General features: G+C 34.0%; 3 protein-coding genes across 3 annotated transcripts; 2 read left to right on the forward strand and 1 right to left on the reverse strand.

The window, feature by feature from the left end:
* Positions 1-1,599: 1,599 nt before the first annotated feature.
* Positions 1,600-5,511, reverse strand: LOC114717096 (uncharacterized). Its single transcript, XM_028902174.1, has 11 exons — positions 5,410-5,511; positions 4,906-5,039; positions 3,983-4,064; positions 3,408-3,478; positions 3,196-3,297; positions 3,015-3,104; positions 2,531-2,605; positions 2,399-2,431; positions 2,193-2,273; positions 2,049-2,111; positions 1,600-1,968 (listed from the first exon to the last, which is right to left on the reverse strand). Exons 1-11 carry the CDS (start codon positions 5,462-5,464, stop codon positions 1,804-1,806), a joined length of 951 nt encoding a protein of 316 aa, XP_028758007.1. The 5' UTR covers positions 5,465-5,511; the 3' UTR covers positions 1,600-1,803.
* A 562-nt stretch (positions 5,512-6,073) lies between these two features.
* LOC114717100 (putative BPI/LBP family protein At1g04970) lies at positions 6,074-12,917 on the forward strand. The gene is made up of 6 exons (XM_028902176.1): positions 6,074-6,574; positions 7,633-7,772; positions 9,256-9,604; positions 9,751-9,999; positions 11,802-11,927; positions 12,466-12,917. The coding sequence occupies exons 1-6, from the start codon at positions 6,167-6,169 to the stop codon at positions 12,670-12,672; spliced, it is 1,479 nt and encodes a 492-aa protein (XP_028758009.1). The 5' UTR covers positions 6,074-6,166; the 3' UTR covers positions 12,673-12,917.
* A 1,087-nt stretch (positions 12,918-14,004) lies between these two features.
* LOC114717092 (tRNase Z TRZ2, chloroplastic) lies at positions 14,005-18,376 on the forward strand. Its single transcript, XM_028902172.1, has 8 exons — positions 14,005-14,516; positions 15,138-15,300; positions 15,376-15,446; positions 16,000-16,095; positions 16,173-16,286; positions 17,216-17,284; positions 17,604-17,678; positions 17,941-18,376. Exons 1-8 carry the CDS (start codon positions 14,142-14,144, stop codon positions 18,028-18,030), a joined length of 1,053 nt encoding a protein of 350 aa, XP_028758005.1. The 5' UTR covers positions 14,005-14,141; the 3' UTR covers positions 18,031-18,376.
* The last annotated feature ends 5,513 nt before the right edge of the window (positions 18,377-23,889 follow it).

Here is a 23,889-nt window from a genome sequence, read left to right on the forward strand (position 1 = left end):
TAAGATAAAACCCCCGGCGCATCGTTCTTGTTTGATTAATAATGAGTTTGTTTTCCGTCATTTTGTGCAACACCAGAAGGAGGAACGCCTTTTCCTTTTCTTTTTCGTGAAAAGGGTATTTTTGTCTTTTTGATTTTATCTATATTTAAGTAAATATCAATAACATATTTAGTTACCCCCTTCAATATTGTATCAAACAAACTTATCCTAGCCACCCTTGCGTGACATTCGATTCTATTACATTCTCATTGATTCCATGAACGAAACGAGCTCTATTCAAATCGTATATACAACAAAGATCTTAGGATCAATGGAACTGTTATTTTTACGTAGACATGGGATTTTGACCCTTTCATTTTTTCCTCTAACCTCTCTGTTCCCTTTATCATTAAATAAATAAGATAAAACCCCCGGCGCATCGTTCTTGTTTGATTAATAATGAGTTTGTTTTCCGTCATTTTGTGCAACACCAGAAGGAGGAATGCCTTTTCCTTTTCTTTTTCGTTGAAAGCGTGTTTTTGTCTTTTTGATTTTATCTATATTTAAGTAAATATCAATAACATATTTAGTTACCCCCTTCACTATTGTATCACAAAAACTTATCCTAGCCACCCTGCGTGACATTCGATTCTATTACATTCTCATTGATTCCATGAACGAAACGAGCTCTCTTCAAATCGTATATACAACAAAGATCTTAGGATCAATGGAACTGTTACTTTTACGTAGACATGGGATTTTGACCCTTTCATTTTTTCCTCTAACCTCTCTGTTTCCTTTATCATTAAATAAATAAGAAAACCCCCGGCGCATCGTTCTTGTTTGATTAATAATGAGTTTGTTTTCCGTCATTTTGTGCAAACCAGAAGGAGGAGGAACGCCTTTTCCTTTCCTTTTTTGTGAAAAGGGTATTTTTGTCTTTTTGATTTTATCTATATTTAAGTAAATATCAATAACATATTTAGTTACCCCCTTCAATATTGTATCAAACAAACTTATCCTAGCCACCCTTGCGTGACATTCGATTCTATTACATTCTCATTGATTCCATGAACGAAACGAGCTCTATTCAAATCGTATATACAACAAAGATCTTAGGATCAATGGAACTGTTATTTTTACGTAGACATGGGATTTTGACCCTTTCATTTTTTCCTCTAACCTCTCTGTTCCCTTTATCATTAAATAAATAAGATATAAAACCCCCGGCGCATCGTTCTTGTTTGATTAATAATGAGTTTGTTTTCCGTCATTTTGTGCAACACCAGAAGGAGGAACGCCTTTTCCTTTTCTTTTTCGTGAAAAGGGTATTTTTGTCTTTTTGATTTTATCTATATTTAAGTAAATATCAATAACATATTTAGTTACCCCCTTCAATATTGTATCAAACAAACTTATCCTAGCCACCCTTACGTGACATTCGATTCTATTACATTCTCATTGATTCCATAAACAAAATGAGCTCTCTTCAAATCGTATATACAACAAAGATCCTAGTATCAATAGAATGTTTACTTTTACGTAGACATGGGATTTTGACCCTTTCATTTTTTCTCTAACCTCTCTGTTCCCTTATCATTAAATAAATAAGATAAAACCCCTGTGCATTGTTCTTGTTTGATTAACAATGAGTTTGTTTCCCGTCATTTTGTGCCTATGTAAAATTGTAAATGTCCCTTTAAAGAATTGAGATAACTTTTTACTTCCAAGGGAAAAAGTTATCACGAATTTCAGTTCTGCAGAACCAAGTAGGCAACGAGCCAGCCAATCAATCGTGGTTGAAACAAAGGGTTAATCACACTCCTAACCCATGATATCCTTGCCCAGAGAAACGTTAACGGGGAATGATCTGTGTACTCTTGTTCTCGAGATGCGGCCTTTTTCATTGGCAAAACTGACACCACCATTCTTTGTGTCCGAGACGGATTTCTCAACTGTGTCTGTCGTTTCAGTAATGAATTGCAGCCCCTGAATAACATTGAATCAAGTCACCAATGGACGGAGATTGAGAATGATGAATTTGAACAATTTATAGAGAAATGACAAACCTTAAGCGAAGATTTACCCTCAAGAGCCTTTGTTGAATGGTTTGCAAGTTCCGTGCTGACTTCCTGTCAAATGACTCTTAACAGGCATGGACCATGGAGATGAAAAATCTTAGAGGATAAATATAGAAAGATAAAAAATCTGACCTTGAATATTCTACTGCTTGGCTGCTCTTTAAACCCATCAGCTAATTGGCACAGATACCAGAGACCTGAGTTAGTTATGTCCTGCATGAAAATTTCAAAAGAAGCAAAGGTGAAAAATCATATGTGAGCGCGCATGCGCATGTAAATCAGAACATATTCTAGACAATAATAGTTAATCCATGTAACTGCAAAGTTAAATCAATGACCTGTTTGCTTTCAACAAGCTTGAGCTTTCCTTCCTGTCAAGTTAATAAAACACATTAAAGTCAGAACTTCAACAATGCAATGCTTCAAGTTGATTGGATGCTTAAAAGTGGTAGGGGAGAAATATAGTTTACCAGGCCGGACATCATTTCATGGATGAGTTCAAAATCACCCCCAATTTGTGAAAGGTTTGACTTCACTTCATTCACCTGTATGAAAGTAAAAATAAATGAGCATGCAGGAACGAACTTCCACATATAGCCTGAGATGAATTTTGCAATTTACCAAAGAAGCTCGCTCTTAAAACTGACTGCAGACCACCCAATCCACAAGGGATACTGATGTTATGAAGGAAGAAGCAAAGTTCAAGTTGAATTTTGCCATGCAAAGTAACAATATCAACTTCAATCCCAACAAAGCAATTCAAACCATAAAGGAGGACGGGCATATTGATCCAGATGCTAATAGTCATAATTCACTGATTCTGAGGAATAACTTGAAACAGAGTTCATTTGATTGAGCCTATATTTAGAGGTGTCTTCTTCATATGTAACAACTTCTTGCCTTAATCGCATTAATAAAATTGCCCAGATTGTAAAGAAAATCAACATCTCTTACATCATTTGCAATAAGCTGGGTTAACTCATTGTGCTCCTCAACTTTCAGGTCCAAAACTTCTAGTTTCTTTGTTAGATGCTTTCTAGTTGACTGCATGCGTCGTTTAAACAAGGTTGTTCAGCAACCAACACAGATGTAAGATGGTCAAACTGTGAAAATTTTGTCAACAGATGCAACTTACAGCTAATGTTTCATGTACGTTCTCCAATTGCTTTGTCACGGTTGCAACAGCATTGGCCATATTACGCTTTGTCACAAACATTACATCGGAAAATGACCATCCCTGAAGAGGAACACCATGATGAATGCATTCATAGCATCATTATATACCACCATTGCTTCTAGATCAATTGCAGAGATATACATAATCTTTTGATTAAATAATAGTCTCACCCTCCACCACATGTAGCAATAACCCATAGCTCCTATTGCAGCAGCTGGTAATAGGTAAGATGCATAACTCCCTATGTGCAAATAATTCAAACCAACAGCATTTTATAGTTAGAAAAAAGAAACCCTTTTAGATAGAGAAAAATATTACTCTGCCATTATAATAAAATCACTCTGCTTTTATAACATGAGAGTAACAGGCAAGATTAGAACATCCTAGATCTAACAAGGTGATCATTCAAAACCAAAATCAGGAAAATCCAGCGTCTCACTCACTAACTTTGAAGGAACACATAGTAAAATACCAACACAAAGGGAAACATTGTAACAGGGATACTAGGAAAACATGAATAAATAAGGTCATTTTGGCCATCTTGAGAATCTTGCAGGTAGAATAACTCAGTTAACCATTCACGAAAATCTTGAACTTCAGCAAAAATGGATCGAAAGAGATACAATCAGGTGCCTTTAAGTATTGTGATAAAAATATAATTTTTATCACTACAACTAACTCAAAAGGAGCAAAGAAAGAGACATGCAAAACTCATGATAAACTGAAAATAATTCATGCTACATACCATTAGAGGAAGAGTTGCCATTGAAGATAGTTACAGGATTGGATGAGGTCAGCTCCCTAATCTCTTGAGCTAGTTGTCGAATCTGAAGTTAAAACATGCAGGTTTATTTTGCATTAATTAGTGTATTCCCTCTAAAGATATAACTTTAGTATGAAGTATCTTGTAATTTAACAATAATCAGATTTAAAGATATGGGGTAAAAGAAAGGTTTTGTCGTTCAAATACATCACATAGATGCTTCTGTCTTGTTCATCAAAAGGTCGCTTCACTTGCGCAAAATGTCAGAGGTGGGCCTGATCTACTGAGCTAGTTACCACCATTAGCTATGACCAAGCATGTAGTCAGAGTATAGACAATAAAATCCTTATTTGGCAGGTTTGCAATATGTCTTTGGCCGATATGACTAAGAGTTTGGTTGTCCATTTGACGTTGAGGCTTCTATAGCTTTGAAATTTATTCGTTCTCAGAAGCAATAGTAGCATAGAGTTCACTGGCCCTGTAGAGTCATTAATGGTTTTGGCCACATCTTATTTAGAAGAGGAATATTTTCATGTGCTCTTTGTGGATTTCTAGAAATGGTTCCTTTTTTCTATTTCTCCACTTTGGGTGGAAAGGGGAGGGATGCTCCTTGTGGATATTCAAAGCGATTAAAAGCTCTTTTGAATTAGACTTTGGGAGGGCTTCTTTCTCTGAGTTTAGTGGAGAATCTTCTGCTTTCTCTCCCCCTGTATTTTATGTATTAGTTCTCTTCTCATCATTTAACCTCTTCTCATCAATAAATGTTTTTAACCTCCAAAATACGTCAGTCTATAATTATTGCCATAAAAACCAATTTCTTATTGTCCATTGATTTGTACTCAATGAAAATGATCAGACTTCTACAAAGCCAAAGAAGCCACCAGATAACATTAAGCTTGCAATACCTGAGCAGCAATGGCTGCGGTGTCATATCGGCCTGGTGAAATCCCAGCTTCATCCACACCCTTCAGCAATTCCTGAAGCTGTGCAATGAGATCAGACAAACGGCCGCTTCTCAACACAACAGAGCCAGTCAAACCTAAAATTCAGAAAAAGAACTTCATTACAGTTCTCGTCCGTTAATGAACAACGACGAATTAGTCACATGTACACAATCCTATTCTTTTTCTTGTTTTTGGGCAAAGTAAAAGCTCGCCTCGACCGAGCCAAATGAACTATAAGACAAACGAAAAAGAAACAGTTTTTCTTTATGAAGGTTTTAAAAGGACTGAAGTTACGAGCTTCTAGATCAGTCAATTAACCATTGAACTGAATTTCCAGTGCCTTGTAAGTTCATCAACAAAGCAAACTTCTGGGATTTACCATTTAGGAGCTTAATTAGTCGGAAATTCCCAACAATTTAAAACAGACAGAAGGATTTCAGAATAAGATATAAAGTAAACGGTTACCGGCTCCGACAAGTATAAGAATTTTGGAGGTTTGAACTCCCGCTTGTAATGCCATTTTTTCGCGAGGACAAAGCGCTCTCGCGTTTCTTCAGCCCACAGGAGGACCAATACGATTTTACAAAGAACCCCGTTGGTCGGCCTTTTTTATTTTTTTATTTTTTTTTTCCGGCTTCTTTCACAAAAGAAGAAAAGAAAACAATTGCCACCATATTCTATGAGCCTTGTCATAAAATATTTGATTAATTAAAAATTTCGGCAGAAGAAAATCTTTAACTGAAAATTAAAGTTTTTATAAAAATTTTATATCCAATATTTATTTAGCCAAACTATCGTTTAATATTCTTAATTATTAATTAGGACAATGTTGAAGGTGCTGAAGAACAATAATATTTTAAAAAAATACCATAATATTTAGTTTTTAATTTTTAAAATCGATCAAATATGCTTCTCATTTATTTGAGACTTGGTGTCTTATATAAGAGCCGCATCTGATGCCTGATTCATAATTATTTTATCACTAATACTAATACTACTACTAATAATTTAAAAAAAAAAAGTGCGAGAATTTCACCCAAAAAAAAAAGACTGCAAGAAAACAAAGGGTGGGCAATTTTGACTTTTTGGATTGTTATGATTGGGATTGACTTCCTGGCAACGCAAGATTGCAATTTTTGTACTTGTCTATCTGCACGGCTACCGCCTTCCCTGGTCAGTGCGCCAAGGAGCCACTTCCAGATTTTGCAACCCACAAAGCAAAATGATGCCTTTTCTATTTCTACTTCTGTTAGCGTCTTCCTTGATTCATGGGTATGCTCAGGATCGGCCTAACGACCAATCTTCCATGTCCTTGGTAGTAACTCAAGGTGGTCTTGATTTCGTGAAAGAATTGCTTGTAAATAAGGCAATTTCGTCAATGATCCCACTTCGATTGCCCAATATTGAAAAGACTGTGAAAATTCCAGTTGTGGGTGATGTTTTCATGGTGCTTTCGAACATCACTATATATCAAATTGACGTTCCTTCGTCGAATATCAAGCCCGGGGAAGATGGGATTTCCATTATAGCTTCGGACACGAGTTGTATTTTAAGAATGAATTGGTATTACTCTTACAGTACGTGGCTTATGCCCGTCGAAATTAGTGACAAAGGTAGCGCTTCAGTTCAGGTATATAACTTGGAATTTTGGTTAGTTTTTGAACGTTTCGTCTATATATTCAACTAGATTCCTTCTCCCCTGCGTTGAACGATTTTCTGGAGCTGAAAGAGTAATTGCCAATGGGATAATTTTTGCTCGATCTACTTATATATTGATTGAACTTGTAAAATTGCACAAGCCGACTACTCTGAGCAATCAGAATAGACTTGCAATTTTTTTCATTTCCAAGATAGCTACAATATCCCATCTAGCCCTCCTTATACATTTTTCACTCTCACCTTTGGGTAAATTAATTAATTACAACATTTATTAGTTATTAACAGGCACTCTGACTCCCAATTCTTTTCTCCTGACACGCACTCAATGAACACTGGAACATATAATTTTTTTTTTTTAAATATGCATCATTTTGAAGGAATTTTGCCTAATCAGGCTATACTTTCATTAGTGACGTTGATAGAACTGTAAAATAGGATTTGGCGCTATTGGTTTCTTTTCATTCCAAATGGGGTGGAGGATCTGCTGTTTTGCTTGTAGTCAAGTTTCTTTTAAGTTTATATTATCCTACGCAAAATATTTTATGAACATGTTTCACTCTCAGCTTTGGGTAAATTAATTAATTACAACATTTATTAGTTATTTACAGGCACTCTGACTCCCACTTCTTTTCTCCTGATACACACTCAATGAACACTGGAACACATAATTTTTTTTTTTTTTAAATATGCATCATTTTGAAGGAATTTTGCCTAATCAGGCTATACTTTCATTAATGACGTTGATAGAACTGTAAACTAGGATTTGGCGCTGTTAGTTTCTTTTCATTCCAATGGGGTGGAGGATCTGCTGTTTTGCTTAACTTTATGGTAGTCAAGTTTCTTTTAAGTATATATTATCCTCCGCAAAATATTTTATGCATATTCCCGGTGTATCCTGATTCCTGCTCAGGCTCTAGATGATGCCCATTCGTTGTTCCTACTGTGTTGTTCCTGCTGTTTGTATTTATTTGTCTCATCTTCCGCACAATGTAAACAAAGAGGAAATTAATAAGTTCTATTGGTGCAAAGGTTGAAGACATGGAAGTTGGACTTACATTGGGCATGGAGAATCAGGAAGGATCACTGAAGCTGGTCCTGAAGGACACTGGGTGTGACATCAAAGACATCTCTATTAAATTGGATGGAGGAGCATCTTGGCTTTATCAAGGGTATGACCATATTTTCTGGTTACTTCTGTTACTTCATTTTAGAAATCTTGCTGGCAATGGATATGCTATCTCCTTTTACTGTTCATATTGGCTGTTTTCCTATGGTTTATCTATATGTTTAACTGCCCTTTTTTTCCCTGAATTTATCTACAAATCAGAACAATGTGTTTGTAACTACGGTGCTTTGAGGCCGAATTAAAGTTCTTGGATCTACCACATTGAGGAAGTAGCACAATGACCTTTGTGGTTTTTCCCCTCATAATTTAAGTGGGAAAAGTAGTAGTATAAGCAAGAATCAATTGCAGAATCCATTAGGTATTTTTCACTTTCTTACTTTTTATGTTGAAAGAAGTATGTTCTTTAATTTTATAGTAACCTACCTGATTACAGTACAGTCTGGTATTTAAGCATCAAGGGTTATTATGTGGTAGTTTGGAACCTTTTTTTTTTTTTTTTTTTGGCAACAGCTTAGAAATCCTTTTGGCAGTAAATTTTCTTTTTTTTCTTTTTTTTTTTTAAAAAGGCCAACAATTTCAACTTTTAGAATAATGAGAAAATGAAAGAAGCTTATTCAAACTGGCTTTGGCTGGCATCATTTTTCTGGTAGGATATGATCAGCTTGCTTACAAGATGTTTTAATCTCTTCCATCTGTGATGAAGATTATGTGCAGATCTTTCTTGAAACCAAAAGATTAACTGCAACTAAACCCATTTTGAACCTCTCCTAATGCTAATAGTCATCAACTGGATAAATGACTTTTAGCACTAAGCTTTTAGACCAACAATCCAATAATAAGTACAAAATCAACAAATCAGATCCTTCTTCAAGTTTCTTGTTGCCTCAACGTATGCTTCTTTTCCTTTCAAAGCATCTACCTAATCACGTAAGGGATAGATATTAGGGTAGTTTGGACTTTGGTTAAAAAGTATCAGCTGCATGGCTTTGATAATTATAAGTATGGAGCAGAGACAGACACCAAAAACCAAAAGGACATACAAAAGGAAAGAATGCAGCAAAGCTACCTGATCTTTCTGCACACCCGCTAGAGATGTCCCTTTGGAGTTCGGAAGATCTGAGAACAACATCAAAGAGAGGCAATTGAATTATTCAGTACCAAAATAATGTAGAAGTGCTGAAGCACCCAAGAAAAATGCGAGCTTGCCTTTCAAGCCTAGTACATCATAGACTCAATATTAGTGCGTTACCAAAGCATATTGACCTCCTTATTATTTTCAAATATCTTTGTATTTTGTGGGGAGAAACTGTTCCAGATTTACAAGATGTACTCACTAAAATTTATAGAAAATATAAGACTGCTACCTAGCAATGTGCAAAATGATCTGATTCAGAGCTAGAAATACACATAACAAAAAGAAATCTATATGGCCTTCATACATTTTCTGTTGATATATTCTTCTGATACATTTTTTTCAGGGGTTGTCTTGTGAGTTGTGATTCATACTTTTGCTTCTCATTTGACAGGATGGTTAATGCTTTTGAAGGGCAAATTGGGTCAAGAGTAGATGATGCTATCACCAAGAAACTGAAAGATGGAATTTCAAGACTTGATTCATTTTTTCAAAAGCTTCCAAAGGATATTTCAGTAAATAACAATGCTTCATTGAATGTAACTCTTGTTGGTGATCCTTTATTTAGTGATTCATCAATTGGATTTCAAGTAAATGGGTTATTTATAGAAAGAAATGTTGAGGCTCCTAAATACTGGCTCAAGAATCCCAAAATTTCTTTATTCTGCACTAATTCATCAAAAATGCTTGGAATTGCTCTGGATGAGGCTGTCTTCAACTCTGCATCATCCTTGTTTTATAATGTAAGTTTGGTTTTTCTATGAAGATTTGGTTTCATTGTTTTGCATGTGCTCTTAGTAGTAAAGCGTAGATTTTTTCTTTTCTCACCGTATTCCTCTTTGTTGATTATGGGGTTGGTGTGGAATGTGAAATAATTTTCTGTCTTCAGGCAAAATTTATGCACTGGGTTGTGGACAAAGTACCAGATCAATCTATATTGAACACCGCAGGGTGGAGATTTATTGTTCCCCAACTGTATAGGAAGTACCCAAATCATGACATGAACTTGAATATATCTTTATCTAGTCCTCCTGTTGTTGAGTTCTCAAATCATAAAGCCAAGGCCAACATATTTGCGGACTTAACAATTGATGTGATGGAAGGAGAAGAAGTAATACCAGTGGCTTGCATCTCATTGGTAGGATTGATTATTAAACTAATCACATTTGCTATTTTAGTTTGTTCTTGTGTATGCTTTTGCCATCTCTAACTTGTTACTTTGGTTTGATCAATTCTTTTGGCCGGTAAGGGTATAAAGTGGAGCTTACCACGCAATGGTTGACCATAAGAGGAAATCTTTTGAACTTCAGCGTTTTCTTTTAAAACCTTGATGGAACATTCATGAATCATGAATAGCTTTCTTGTACTCGTTTTGAATTTTTATCACTGAGAGAAATAAGAAAATAAAATTTAGCCTGTACTAGCTTTGATTATAAACTCATCCCAAGTCATTAATGAGTAAAGCTAATCAATTGGCCAAACTGCTGAATTGGCCCGCTCACTATCCTTGGGTGTATTATGCTTACGTAGATAACTATTGTTGGTCTTGTATAGTTTGAACATCATTTTTAAGGTTACAGAATCGGATTTGGGTAAGTGCAATCTATATTTTCCTTTGGTCCTATTTTAGGGTAGAGAGAGAAGGTTTTTTTTTTTTAATCCCATTTACAAGTCACTCATTAAATTTTCAGTGTGAATATACTATTTTATCCTTAATTTATTATAGTGTAGATAGTTATCTCTTTTGAAAGGTGTATATATTAAATATGGCTAAAGTTGGAAATTTGTTATATTTTAATGAAGAGTTAATGCATTTTAAGGTTTCCTTGGTTTGTGTGAAATATGCTGGAAGTGCCTTATAAAAAGGACAAGAAAAGAAGAATGGACCTTTTGATTTTTACAGTCACTTGGTCAACATTATGTTGATATTCTTTTCTCAGCTTTTGGAGTTCCAGCGCTACCCCATATTTGCATGATGTACTGTTCGCTGTGTGCGTAGTCAAGTCCAGTGACTAATCTCTTCCATCTTTGTGGAAGCAGGGCACTTTATAAAAGTATCACGTAAATTCTAGTTACTCTGTGACTTTAATGAAAGTGAATTCTGAGCAGTTTACCATCCATTTTCATTGCGCCAGAAACTCCTTATTTTATAACTGTTTTGAGAAGTAAGTTATTGAAAGACATAGTGTTTAAATGTAACGTACAATCAGGTGAAGATTGTTAGATTACTAGGCTCCCATTCTCTCCAATTTTTTCTCTCTCCCTCTTTCACCTAAGCAAAAGATACTCCATTTTCTACATTTTTTTTTTCACATTAATCTTCTTTTGTGCAAACACTCTTAATGTGATTTATTCTCCACTGTCTTTCGAACGTCTCTCAATTATAGGCCAAATTAAGTGTTTAATGAAGTCTCCGGTCATGTGTTAACTGATTTCATTATTTCCTGATCCCTACCTTCAAAAAAAGTAGTCTCAATGGATAAAAATCCTCTGAAGTGCTGGCTGTACTTTGGACTATGAAGTGCAAATTGGATTGATGTCACTGGGGGGGGGGGGATGGTTTAAGTTTTTATACAGCTACTTCCCTCTAACTATCTAATCTCCGCAACAACTATTCTTTCATTATCACATGCTAGCAGCTTGCTGACTTCTACATCATCTTTCTGCTTCCTAACAGTTTCTAATTTAAATTCGATGAGTGAAAAGTTTTTAAATAATACATTTGTCTGAAGTTGCTGAAGAATATAATACATTTGTCTGCAAAAACTATGCAATTACAAATGTAAATTTCTTGTCATTACTTAAGAACTCTAGTAAGAAATATATAAGTAACTGCATTTAAGTTTTTCTTTTTTAGATATGATATTTCCCTTTCATATTTGTGTTGGAAAAATGGCCTGACAGTGGTATGCTTTGCTATGTTTCATCTTGTTTTCATAGGTGATTCAAGGTTCAGGTTCAGTCAAAATCAATGGAAACAATCTTGCAGGCACCATTGGTTTGGACGATTTTGCAATGTCATTGAAATGGAGCAATATTGGTAATCTGCGGATGTACCTGATTCAGGTGCCTTTCTGTTACGCAAGATGCATATTGTTAGTGATACTATTTGAGTGAATTGACTTGTTGATTCTCCAAGATGCACTTTTTGACAATCTGGTTTTGCAAGATGAAGCATCCCACTTTACTCATCCAAAACTTGATTTTGTTTGAAAGAATCCTCAAATTAGGCTGCTGACAGATACTTTACTAGATAATTAATGTTGCCTAATGGAATGAGGGTTGCGGCTATTAAATTATAAATAACTTTTGGGCCATCAAGGTTGTGTGTTTTAAGAACCTCGGGCATTGCATAGTGTGGAAAAATGCATATACTGCATTGTAGTCGGCTCACTTTACTCGGCCAGACCACTTATCATGTTAACAAGGTTAATTTGAGGACTATTTTAAATCGAAAACATCTTTGGAGGACTAAAATGGGACATGCAATATTTGGGAGACCAGATTGAGAAAGATATATGTACGGAGGATCAAAAAGTTGATTCACTCATCAATTTAGCAGCTTTTATCAATGAAATGTGTGTTTTATCTTCTTGGACTGCAGCCAGTTGTGTGGACACTGATTCAAACTGTGGCCTTGCCATATGCTAATTCTCATCTCAGTAAAGGGTTCCCTTTGCCTATTATCCATGGCTTCACCTTGCAAAATGCGGAGATAATCTTGTCAAATTCAAGGGTCACAGTTTGCAGTGACGTCGTATTTGCAGAACCAAACAAGCTTATATTGAAGTCTTTGACCTATTTCGCGTAGATAGGCTTTTGTGTTTGTTTTTTTTGGTTTTTTTTTTTTTGCCCTTTTCATTGAGAGCTTGTAAATATTCAGAACAGAGAACCCTGTTATATTTGTCTACTTGTGCAATTTTTCGTTTTTGGTGAGTTTGAAGGGTGGTGATACAACCTTCATACCAAGATGTACAAAGTACAGACTGAAGAACAATGCTGCTTGTGTATAACCTGCAAATTTTAATTCAGATTTTTTATTTTTTTCCATGAAAAGCAGTACTTTGAATTGGTCTTAAAATATCATATCAGGTTACTTGAATTATTCTCAATTTCAATTACCTGCTTGATGCAAAATTATATGATCAAATAAATAGTTTTGCTTTATTAAGCTTTTCGAAAGTTACATTCTTGCTTCTTCTTTTTTTTTTTTTATCCTACAATGGTTTAAGGTGCAAATTTGGTCTCGAGATTTTACTCAAAAGTATTGGATATTTGAAAAATTTTTTTGTGTGAATTTGTTTTGAGAGTTTAAAATTGTAACAATATTGGTTTTTATTTTTCATCATTAAAATAATAATGTTGGTTGTTAATATTTTTAATGGTATGTGGTAATATTTTTACAAATTTAATCTTTAAGGTAATTTTGGATTGAAAAAAAAACTTTTTAAATGTGTAGTGTTTCTGAATGAAAACTTCTATAACAAATTTTTATCTTAACCTTTTATGTAAAAGTACTTTTTAAGTTTGTTTTTGCCCCAAAAAAAGCCAAAAGATACACGTAATTGAAGAGGCTTACTGCATGTAGATCCTAATATAATTTAATTAATAAAACATAAATGACAAACACATAAACTTAATGATAATTTATTTCGAATTATTAGAGATTGTCAATTATCTTAGGGATTTTATTCCTTATGTGTCTAATCACACTAATCAGCTGTCCAAGCTTCTGAAAAAGAATAATAGAATAGACTTTAACCTTTCAAATTCTCAAAAAAAATTGCTTAATTTGCTTTGTTGTGAGATTTTATAGTCCAGAATAATACTAACTATTTTCAAAATTCATTCTAAAAAACTTTGTGCTTCTTACGCCTATTTTTCTTTTCCTTGTCAATAACATGATTCCATATTTCTCAATTATTTTCTCAGATTGGCTTAATAAAAGTTTATGAAAATTTTTATCATTTGAGAAAAACAAAAGATCATTTATATAAATAAAAAAGTTATCAGAAATAGATTCAAAGATTCTGATCATAATTTTTTAGAACAGTGATGAGGTGACTTTAAAATTTCTCTTTGGTAAACAGCAATGCCATCTCAAAGAATATTGGCCATTTCGCCTTCTGCTTGCCTATAGCGACAAAGTTAGCCTTACCCACTGTGCAGCAAAGGCCGTTTGGGTCCCGAGTGAGTGTCTTCGTTCTTCAGGCAAACCCGGAAAGGGTCTCTTAAACCTCTTAAACCCTTCATGTCCTTCTCATCCAAATCCACAAGAAGATGGATATCTGTTTAACCAATTCAGCCTTCAGGATCCCTTCAATTTTCCCATCTCATCTACCTATTTCAACGCAAAAGCCATTGAGCCAGAAAATTCCAGTGCAGACCCACTTGAATGCTGTCAAAAGGTCAGAATATTTATCCGAAATCAGCAAAGCAATCGATCAAGAAGAACAGTACCGCATAGCTCGGTCTCAGGTTCTACGCAAAGGTGTGGACTTGGAAGGTTATTCGATTGAGGGGCTTTCTATTGGTGGACAAGAGACCTGTATAATAATTCCCGAGTTTAAGTGCGCTTTCGATATAGGGAGGTGTCCTACGAGGGCTATTCAGCAAAACTTCCTTTTCATAACTCATGCTCATCTTGATCACATTGTAAGTCACTCTAGCTGCATTCATGTAATTTAGGTAGATAGAAAGATAGGGAGATAGAGAGAGGGGGGGGGGAGAGAGAGAGAGAGTACACTACGTTAATCTAGTTTTGCAAACGTAGAAGATTTGTCTCAAGGACTAATTCGCGCATAAACTAATTTCGAGGGACTGATTTGGTTTGCACCCCGTTCTTCCCCCCCCCCCCCCTCTTGTCGAGGAATTAGTAATTGGAAAAAAATGTAAGTTTCACGACATGTGTTCTAATTCGAATGTATGGTGTTGTTTCATGAAAAAAGCCGCATTTACACTAGATTAAATGCGGAACTTTGTGAAGTTTCTTAGCCCAAAGACAGCCAGAACTAAGACTCCCAGAAGATGGGTATACTACTGCATGTGACTTTTTAAATTTTGATTTGTCTCAACATATCTTATTGACTTAGACACTATCGGGAAAGCTTGAGATATTCTAGTGTAATGTTTGCTTTTGTTATCACTAATCACTGAGTCTTAGTTTTGGTTTTCTACTCAAGTACTTTGCTTGCACGTTATATGCTTTCTCTTGTCCATTGGGTAATATAATTTTCAATTTTTAACGTAAACATATATTGTTATTTAATGTTGTAGGGAGGGCTGCCAATGTATGTAGCTAGCCGTGGCTTATACAATTTAAAACCTCCTACTGTATTCGTGCCTCCTTGCATCCTGGAGGATGTTGAGAAGTTGATGGATATACACAGGACAATGGGCCAAGTTGAATTAAACCTTGAACTGATTGCATTGGACGTAGGTTCGTGTCATTTCCATGCTACAGTGTTAAGATTTTACTGAAATTTCTGGAAATGTTAAAGGAGTTTAATTGCAGGGGAAACCTATGAGTTACGTAATAACCTTGTTGTCCGACCATTCAGAACACAACATGTGATACCCAGCCAGGTATCTTTGTATGGTCTTTCTCCAATTTTTGTGTGTATTGAGATTCCCGAAAGAAGATGAAAGGCTTATTGATTTTGGTTTCCAGCATCTGTGACATGATCCATATTACGACATATAATGACGTATGATGGTGTCACTTATTTTCTTTCTGTAACTTCTACACAGAATATTATCATATAATCTGATGATGCTGCTTGCTTGCTTTCCATAATTTTTTTCAATAAATATTTTTCTACCTGTGCTTTACTTGGCATGTCTTTTCTCTATTTTATTTTCCAAAAACATTTTGATTTTGAACAAGCTTTTCTAAAGGATAACTAGATAGAATCTAAGAAATGAATGGCATCACTTATGGCTTGTGGATAATGTAGCTTATTAGAGTTTTTATATTTCATTATATTGACATTGAAATCAGTGAACTCCTGGAATTTCATCAATGCATGACAATCATGTATAACTGTGAGAATCCTGTTCATGTACGTTTTTGTGGAAGAATTCTTTTTATATCTCTACGTTGTTGATAGAAGGAAAATTCCAATTTGGTATTATGCAGGGTTATGTAGTATATTCAGTCAGGAAAAAACTGAAGAAACAGTACATTCACCTTAAAGGGAGTCAAATTGAGAAATTGAAGAAGTCTGGTGTTGAGGTCTGTAATGACTGCAACTTGATTCTCTTTCAAACCTTTTATAATATTTACTTCTAAAGACAAAATCTCCATTCTAGATTACAGACACTATATTATCTCCAGAGGTGGCCTTCACTGGTGATACAACGCCTGATTTTATGCTTGATCCACGCAATGCAGATGCGCTGAGAGCGAAAATTCTTATAACTGAGGTAAGATGAGAGCATTTTATGTTAATGAAGACCTTTATTCTGTTTATACCTTTGGTCTGCTTACGAATTTGAGAACTTGATCATCCGAAATCTGTATAAACACATAAGGGCTATAGAGGCTTACAAACTGAGGAGGTTCCTATGAAGCTTAAGATATTAAGCATTGGTGATAAACCTATTTATGTGGAACTTCAAATGGATTAGGAGTCGATATTTTTCAGAGGCTTTTATGATTATTAAGTCCTTAGAGTTTATCAATTTATTATGTAGCAGTCTCAGTTATATTGCATCCTTATCTTTAAAAGCATATCGTGGTTAGTCTCAAGGTTCTTTTTTTTTTTTTTTTTTTAAATTTATAAAATAAATAAGGGGAGTCATGGAGAGTCATTATCCAATCTGCGTGCTGGCCCACGTATGTGCAAGTCTTGTCATCCATATTTATGTTCTTGAGTTTTACAGGCGTACAACTCTAGAATAGGTTTGATTTTATTGAGAAACACTGCTAATTTGACCTATCTGTTCTTTAGAATGGATATTTCCCCTCCTGCCTCCATTTTTTATGCTTTAAGCAGATCAATTTCATTGCTTGAGCTACTCTCCAGGGAGTTTCGTATAACAATCTTATGTGGGCGTAGTTAGAGTGAATTTCAAAGGGATGGAAAACGGGGTGAAAACTGTGCTATTACACTTCTTATGGTGTTCAGTGAGTTGGGACCTTGTTGGTTTTGCCAGTTTGACTCACCGTATGGGATGAATTAGAATGTACAATGACATAATAAATATTGCAAACAAATAAGTAAAATCGGTTCTCTTTACTTAAATGGTGCCTCAGAGGGGACTTAAAAGAGACTGCGGGGTCTTTCTTGATTTTGTTGTTCACGTATTTTGGTCAGTTGATAACATTGTTTAAGCCAATAACTTGTTAACAGGCAACTTTCCTGGATGAGTCATTCAGCGTAGAACATGCTCGGGAACTCGGACATACACATTTAGCTGAGGTAATATGAAGGCTACGTAACCTTTCAGGTTCTTTATAGGCAGCTTGACATAATTAAGGTGCATGAAGATGAACTGTTGCTTCTCTTTTCTGTCATGTATGACCGAGGTTTTATTTTTAATTCTACCAATGTCATTCAGTCTTGCTTTTGTCATTATCGTTTTTGTGGCTAAACATAGTTACAGATGGATTCAACTAACTAATTATCAGTAACATGCCAAGCTAATAAAGATGAACTTCGTGTCCGCCTTGACAATTTGGTACTGTGCCCGAGTGTTGTATTGAGTAACTTCCTCATTAAACTTGAATTATATTTGCAGATCATTGGAAATGCTCAGTGGATTCACAACAAAGCTGTTTTATTAACTCATTTTTCGTCAAGATATAATATAGAGGTAACCTTGTTCTCTTTTCCTATGTGGACATGTGAACAGTGTGAAAATCCTTATTATTTCAGTGAAGTTGACTTTTGACATGTTTAATTATTTTAGTGAAATTTGGCCCTCGAGTTTTGAAGTTTGAATTTATCAAGGAATTTGTTATTCCTATAATATTCTTGGTGCTACATAAGGTTTATTCACATTTAATTCATAAGAAATTGCATTGCATATTGAGAATTCAACGAGTACTTCTGAGCCTAAATTCTGTCATCTTCAGGACATTCGTCAAGCTACATCAAAATTGCAGTCAAAGGTATCGGCAAAAGTGGTTCCTCTCACTGAAGGTTTCAAATCAAAGTATTCTTAAGTGTTAAAACCATCTCAAGTTCCCTGCGCCAAGAATTTGACGGGAGTGCTGGTATGAGTTAAGGCTCACATGAATTTCAAGTAAAGGTATTTCGAAAGATATGGTTTATAAGTATTGGGAATCAATTCAATATCTGCATTAGTATCAGCAGATCAGTAGTTAGTGCATAGAGGGCTGTTATCAGTTGAATTGTGATAGGAGCATTTTGTAGTTATATTGTAAATTATGAAGGTGTACTCATTATCTTGCCATTTCATATATAATGTATTGTTTACTGTATTTTAGATTTTGCATGTGCTAAATTAAAATACTATTAAGAATATAAAAATAAGTTGAGATTAAATCTGAGCCAACTAGCTTTAATCTGAATGATTCAAATTTAGTGTTGATCACCACAAGTCATTCCAACTTGAGTTTACTATGTTCCTTAACCCTTATTTTCTAATTCTTCCTAGGCACGCACTTCCTTTTATGACATCAAAATAAACCAAACGGTAATATTTCTTGTTACTTTTTAAACCCGAAAAAAAATTGAACAAGTTTTTAATCAAAATAATATTTTTCAACAATGATCCTTTGAGGAGCTCATGGGATGAGAAGCCACTCAATAATCGATATTATCTCATTTTGGCAAGTTTCGTGTTGTATGTTCATCGCCTTTTCAAGCTAACGAATCATGAATAGCTTTTAGTTTCCCTACTATTACCACACATATATGCAAAATACTTCTGGCTTCCTTCATGAGCAAAGAACCAAAAACTTTGATACTCTTTCAGCCTTAAATATAAAACCCTTTTTATAGTGTATTATAAAAAAAGTCTTGTATTTAGAACCAAAGGAGTGCATGACAATGACTAAAGCTTCAAATGATTATCAAGGTAAAAAAAAAAAGAAAAAGAAAAAAGCTTCAAATGATTATAACGGTGTGTTACAAATTTGAGAAAATTAGCAGCAAATTTCTTCTTCCTCTCTACACCATAGTAATCCCTCCTTATTGCTCCACAAATTTTTCCTCTTAAATAACTTGAGTTGAAAAAAGGAATGATCACTAAAAATGACATTTAATGGCCACATCTCACCTTTTGTGGCTTGGTACTTTTTGTTAATATTGTCCCCGCCCCCTGCTCTTCTCCTCTTTGGTAATCGCTAATTATTGGTCCATAAGTTATTGTAGGTGTTAGATTTCGTATCCATCTTTGACAGGCCAAAATATTTAATAAGATTAGAAAACTATTTTAGAAGTACCTATATTTTTTTCAATTTTTAATTTGGTATCTCTGTATTTTCTTTTTGCTAGAAGTATTTTTTTTCCCAATTAAATCGTTAATTTTACTCTGTTAATATCATTAGCAGTTGTACAGGAACAAACAGCGCCAATAGAGCAAAATTATAGAAGCTAACGGTACTAACAGAGCAAAATTTAAAACTTTGATTAAGAAAAGACACATAGGTACCAAATTAAAAATTAAAAGAAAGTATAGGTACCTACAAAACATCTTTTTCTAAGATTATTTACGTGATTAAATATCACATAATTTAATTTATATAATCTGAATAATCTAAATATTAGGTACATTTGATTAAAGTTAATATGTTTAGATTATAATCATATTTTTGGATTAAATCAACATTTAATTTAATCATCCAATATTGGGAATGTAAGATTTAAATGAGTTCAGATTCAAATCATATATTCTTTCTCATTGATTGAGATAATGGAGAGATTGTAATAAATCAAAATAGCATGCAATATTTTAAAAAGACAACATATGGGTATTTTATTTTCTTAAAATATTCCTACTCATCTCTATATAAAATGGAGTCGAGTTATTTCTCCTCTCTTTTCCTAGCCAGCTGGTTAGGGCAGTCGACTTGGATCCGAGTCCGGTAAGTTTCCTCAATCCCTCTTCAATTTTGCTTTTCCTTAACACTAGGGGACCATGCCTTTGCGAGGTTTTTCTCCCGCTGAAAGATTGCCCGTGTTTTTGGAATTCCCAGGATGTTGAGATTAGCTTATTTTTAAAAAGAGAATTACAATCAAATCTCACAAAAAAGAAATAATTACCAAAAAGTTCCAATAACAACCTTAATATTACCTCCGGTTCTTAATATAAGACCATATTTGACTTTTATTTTGGTCCTAAATATAAGACCCCAATCTACTTTGTCTATCATATTTATGCATCTTTTTCCAAGATAATCCTTCTAATAATTGTAGTCCTAACCAATATAGTTGATTAGTAAGGATATTTTAAGAAAAACAATACCTATTTATTACAAATAACTAACTTAACTTCTTTCCTTAATCTTCTCAAATTAGTCAACGGGGTCTTATAATTAAGACCGAAGGTAGTAGTCTATAATGACAGGTCCTATAATTAAAATGACAACTCTTGGGACTTGTCTTTTAATTATTTTTCTTACTTGGGACCTTATTGTAATTCTCTCTGTTTTTAATTTTATCTCTGTTTTTTTTTTGACAAAATAATTTATTTAATAGTTTCCCAGCTTATTGGGCCTCCATCCTGTATTCGGCCCAACTATGCCCCTTCAATGAATTTACGGTTTTTTTTGTTTTAACAAGGACAAATGTGGACCCCACAAAGTACTTTTCTATCCTTAATACTTTTTTTGTCCTTAATATATGACCTAATTATTAAATTAATTTTGGTTTCAAATATAAGACTTATTTTTTATATTTATCAATTTTTTCTAAGTTATCTCATAGATATTCCCTTAACTATAATGAAATAAGTGTGAGAGAGAGAATATTAAAAAAAAATAATTACAATGTTTTAGGAAAAACATGTCATATTTCTTATAATTAACTAACTTACCTAACTTTTTTAATCTAATCAAATTAGTTAAACAGATTTTATATTAAAGACTGGAGGAGTATAAGATTTAATTAGAGAGTTAATGTTGGTCCTAAATTAAGACATACTTCATAAAATTATTAAATTTTCTTCCAAATTAACCCTATTAATATTTCTCTAATAATAATAATAAAGCAGGAAAAGAAAAACAATGATGCATCATTCTCGGCCCACCGAAATAGGTTGGAGAGCTTTGGGTTTTGGGCGCCACTGCTCACATATTTGTGGCAGCTGGAAACCTTTGACCAGTCAACACCTTCTAGGGGGTTCTCAGGCCGGTAAATGGGCCTCTAGCATTAAAAAAAGCCCATTGTACTTGCGGGAAAGTCATTTCCTTCCATGTTAGTTAACTAATTTTTTTAAAAATAAGTTGATTCATTTAAATTATTCCTGCGTTTAATTATTGTTCTAAGGGATTATTAATGTGCGTAGTTTGAAAAAATTACTGTTTTTTATTAGGAGCTAATTGTAAGATTTGGTCTAATCTTAAATATAAGATATGAATCTACTTTATGTTTTATATTTACTAATTTTTGAATTAATTTGTTTAACTTATAAATTAATATATAAAGTACATCTTTATATCATATTTGTTATAATTAATCAAAATTGTTTGGTTTTTTTAATTTATCTGAATTTGTTAACTAGTGCTTATATAAAATTAAAAATAATAATAAATATGAAAAATAAATTATATTGAGATTTTATATTTAAAGTTAAAAAAAAAATTCCTCAGCTGTCTTTCACATTTAGAACGGCAAAGTCCTGAGTATTCAATATAGAAAATCAATTCTTAACTAACTAATTCATATGAAAGGTATTATCTAAGGGTGAAAAAATATTTTAATTGTAGTGAAAATTAATTTTCTTATAGGGGAATGGTATTTCTCCCAATTAGATTTTTCTATACAAAATATTATAAATTAAATTGGGAGAATCATAAAAAAAGACTGTGAAAATAGAAGAAACATACATAAGGACTCGTTACAATAATAGATAAGCAAATGATAACAATTTTTATAAATGAATCTCCGTATGCCATTTTTTATTTTCAGGATTTTTTTTAATGATTTTTGCAATTAAATTTCCTACCATTATGAGAGCCTGCATTACTCAGTTAGTGTGATTTTCAAAGTTTTTGATCTTTTAAGATTGATGTTGATGGCTAATTGGCTATCATGAATCATGATACTATTATATTTGATGTCATGAATTACGACATTATGACATAACATGTCCCTTTTTTTTTTTCCTGGCAAAAAAAGACATGTCCTTGTTTTAATCTCACAAGCTATATTAGGCGAACTGATGAAATAATCATGATATCTTACCCGACAATTCAGAATTTTGACCCCTTTTATCCACAAACCGATAAATCATATCCAACTTCTCATACCATATCTTTAGCCCCCAAAAAAATATGTTTTAAAAGTTTGAAATATAATTATTGGTTTTGTATTTCTATTAACAGTCATGTCGTCAATATAGTTAAAGTAACTTAATGAGATAAAAATTTTGTTGTTATCATCATCATGATTGACTTGATAACTTAGTAGCATAAACGTTTTTTTTTTTTTTTTTTGTAAAAGTTTGAAATATAACTATTGGTTTTGTACTTCTAGGGTTAAAGTGCATCCGACGGTCTGAACTATTTTCTTAAGTGCATCTAGTGTTTTAAAATTATTTGTAGTGTAATTTTACCTTTAAAATAATTAAAATGGAACAACCTCATATCTGTCATTAAGAAAGTGTTTAGATATCCTAAAAAGTGCTTTTCAAAAACACTTTTTTATAAATCGAGATAAATTCCTTCACAAATTTACCTCGTAGACAGGTAAATCATAGTTTAGTTTCCATTCAAAAACTTCCTAAATCTAAAAACGTCCGCTGAGCTTTTTCCATGTGCTCCTTTTCCTTCCCTTTCTTGCCCCTTTCACTCATCAACCACGCCGGCTATGGCGTCCTCCATCAAGTAAGGGCATTGTCAAGTAAAAGTGATTCAAGGTCATCAATTATCAAATTGTTAAAAACCAAAATTAAAGTGCCTCGTCCTCACTAAATCTTCCTGCATTACATATTCCAAAAAGTTCTCACCATATTCCATGACTATAGCTAGATGAGCTGGGGTCAGCAAAATCTGAGCACTGAATAATCTTATAATAATTCAATCAACTTCACAATGAATCTCTTCTTCCCTGTTGAAACAAAATGGGTCTTGCCTCCTGAAATCGAATGATGTTAGAATGTTTCAAGGATTTGTGATTTGTAACCTCTTTCTGTACATGCTCATAATCTGCAGAATCAAAGGCATGGGGGAGAAGGTAAGAAGAATAATCCCAGTAATTAAGGCAAAGATAAATAAACAGAGAGAAGGAACAAACTTGGAATCTCTCTCAATGAACTTGACGGCAAAGAACTCGCCGGTCCGTTTCTCTCTAACCAGCTTGGCAACACCGAAATTCCCAGACCCAATATCTTTGATTATCTCTCTTTCTGTTGACAATCTCCACAATAGGTTCTTAAAAGATAATAATCTTCTTCACTTTCTGATGGCAATGACGATGAGGATACTGTAGAGCTCGAATTTAAGTTATCATTCTCGCTCCCACCTTCCACCACGAAATGCCCTCACATTCACAGTTCCCACCAAATTCTCTTGGCACAGAAACTCATCGCTGAAAATTCTCTCCACTCCTCTGTAAAAATCGTGCAAGAAATCATGCTCGCTCTCTCATTGCTGGCCCTGCCTTTCTTGCTCCTCGCCAGAAGCCGCCGCTGTTGATGAGTGAAAGACGGGGACAAAAAGGAAGGGAAAAGAGCAAACGGGAAAAGCTTAACAGACGTCTTCAATTCTAGGACAATGATAGATCTAAGAAAATACTACCTCCGCTATTAATTATAAGAATGAGTTGATTAATTTGAAAAAATTAAAGAAATAAGTTAGGTTAGTTATTTGTAATAAATAGTGTTGTCTTTCCTAAAA

Source organism: Neltuma alba, unplaced genomic scaffold, assembly GCF_004799145.2.
Source record: "Neltuma alba isolate B1F8T4 unplaced genomic scaffold, ASM479914v2 tig00011707_pilon, whole genome shotgun sequence".
In the NCBI taxonomy this organism is placed as follows: Eukaryota; Viridiplantae; Streptophyta; class Magnoliopsida; order Fabales; family Fabaceae; genus Neltuma; species Neltuma alba.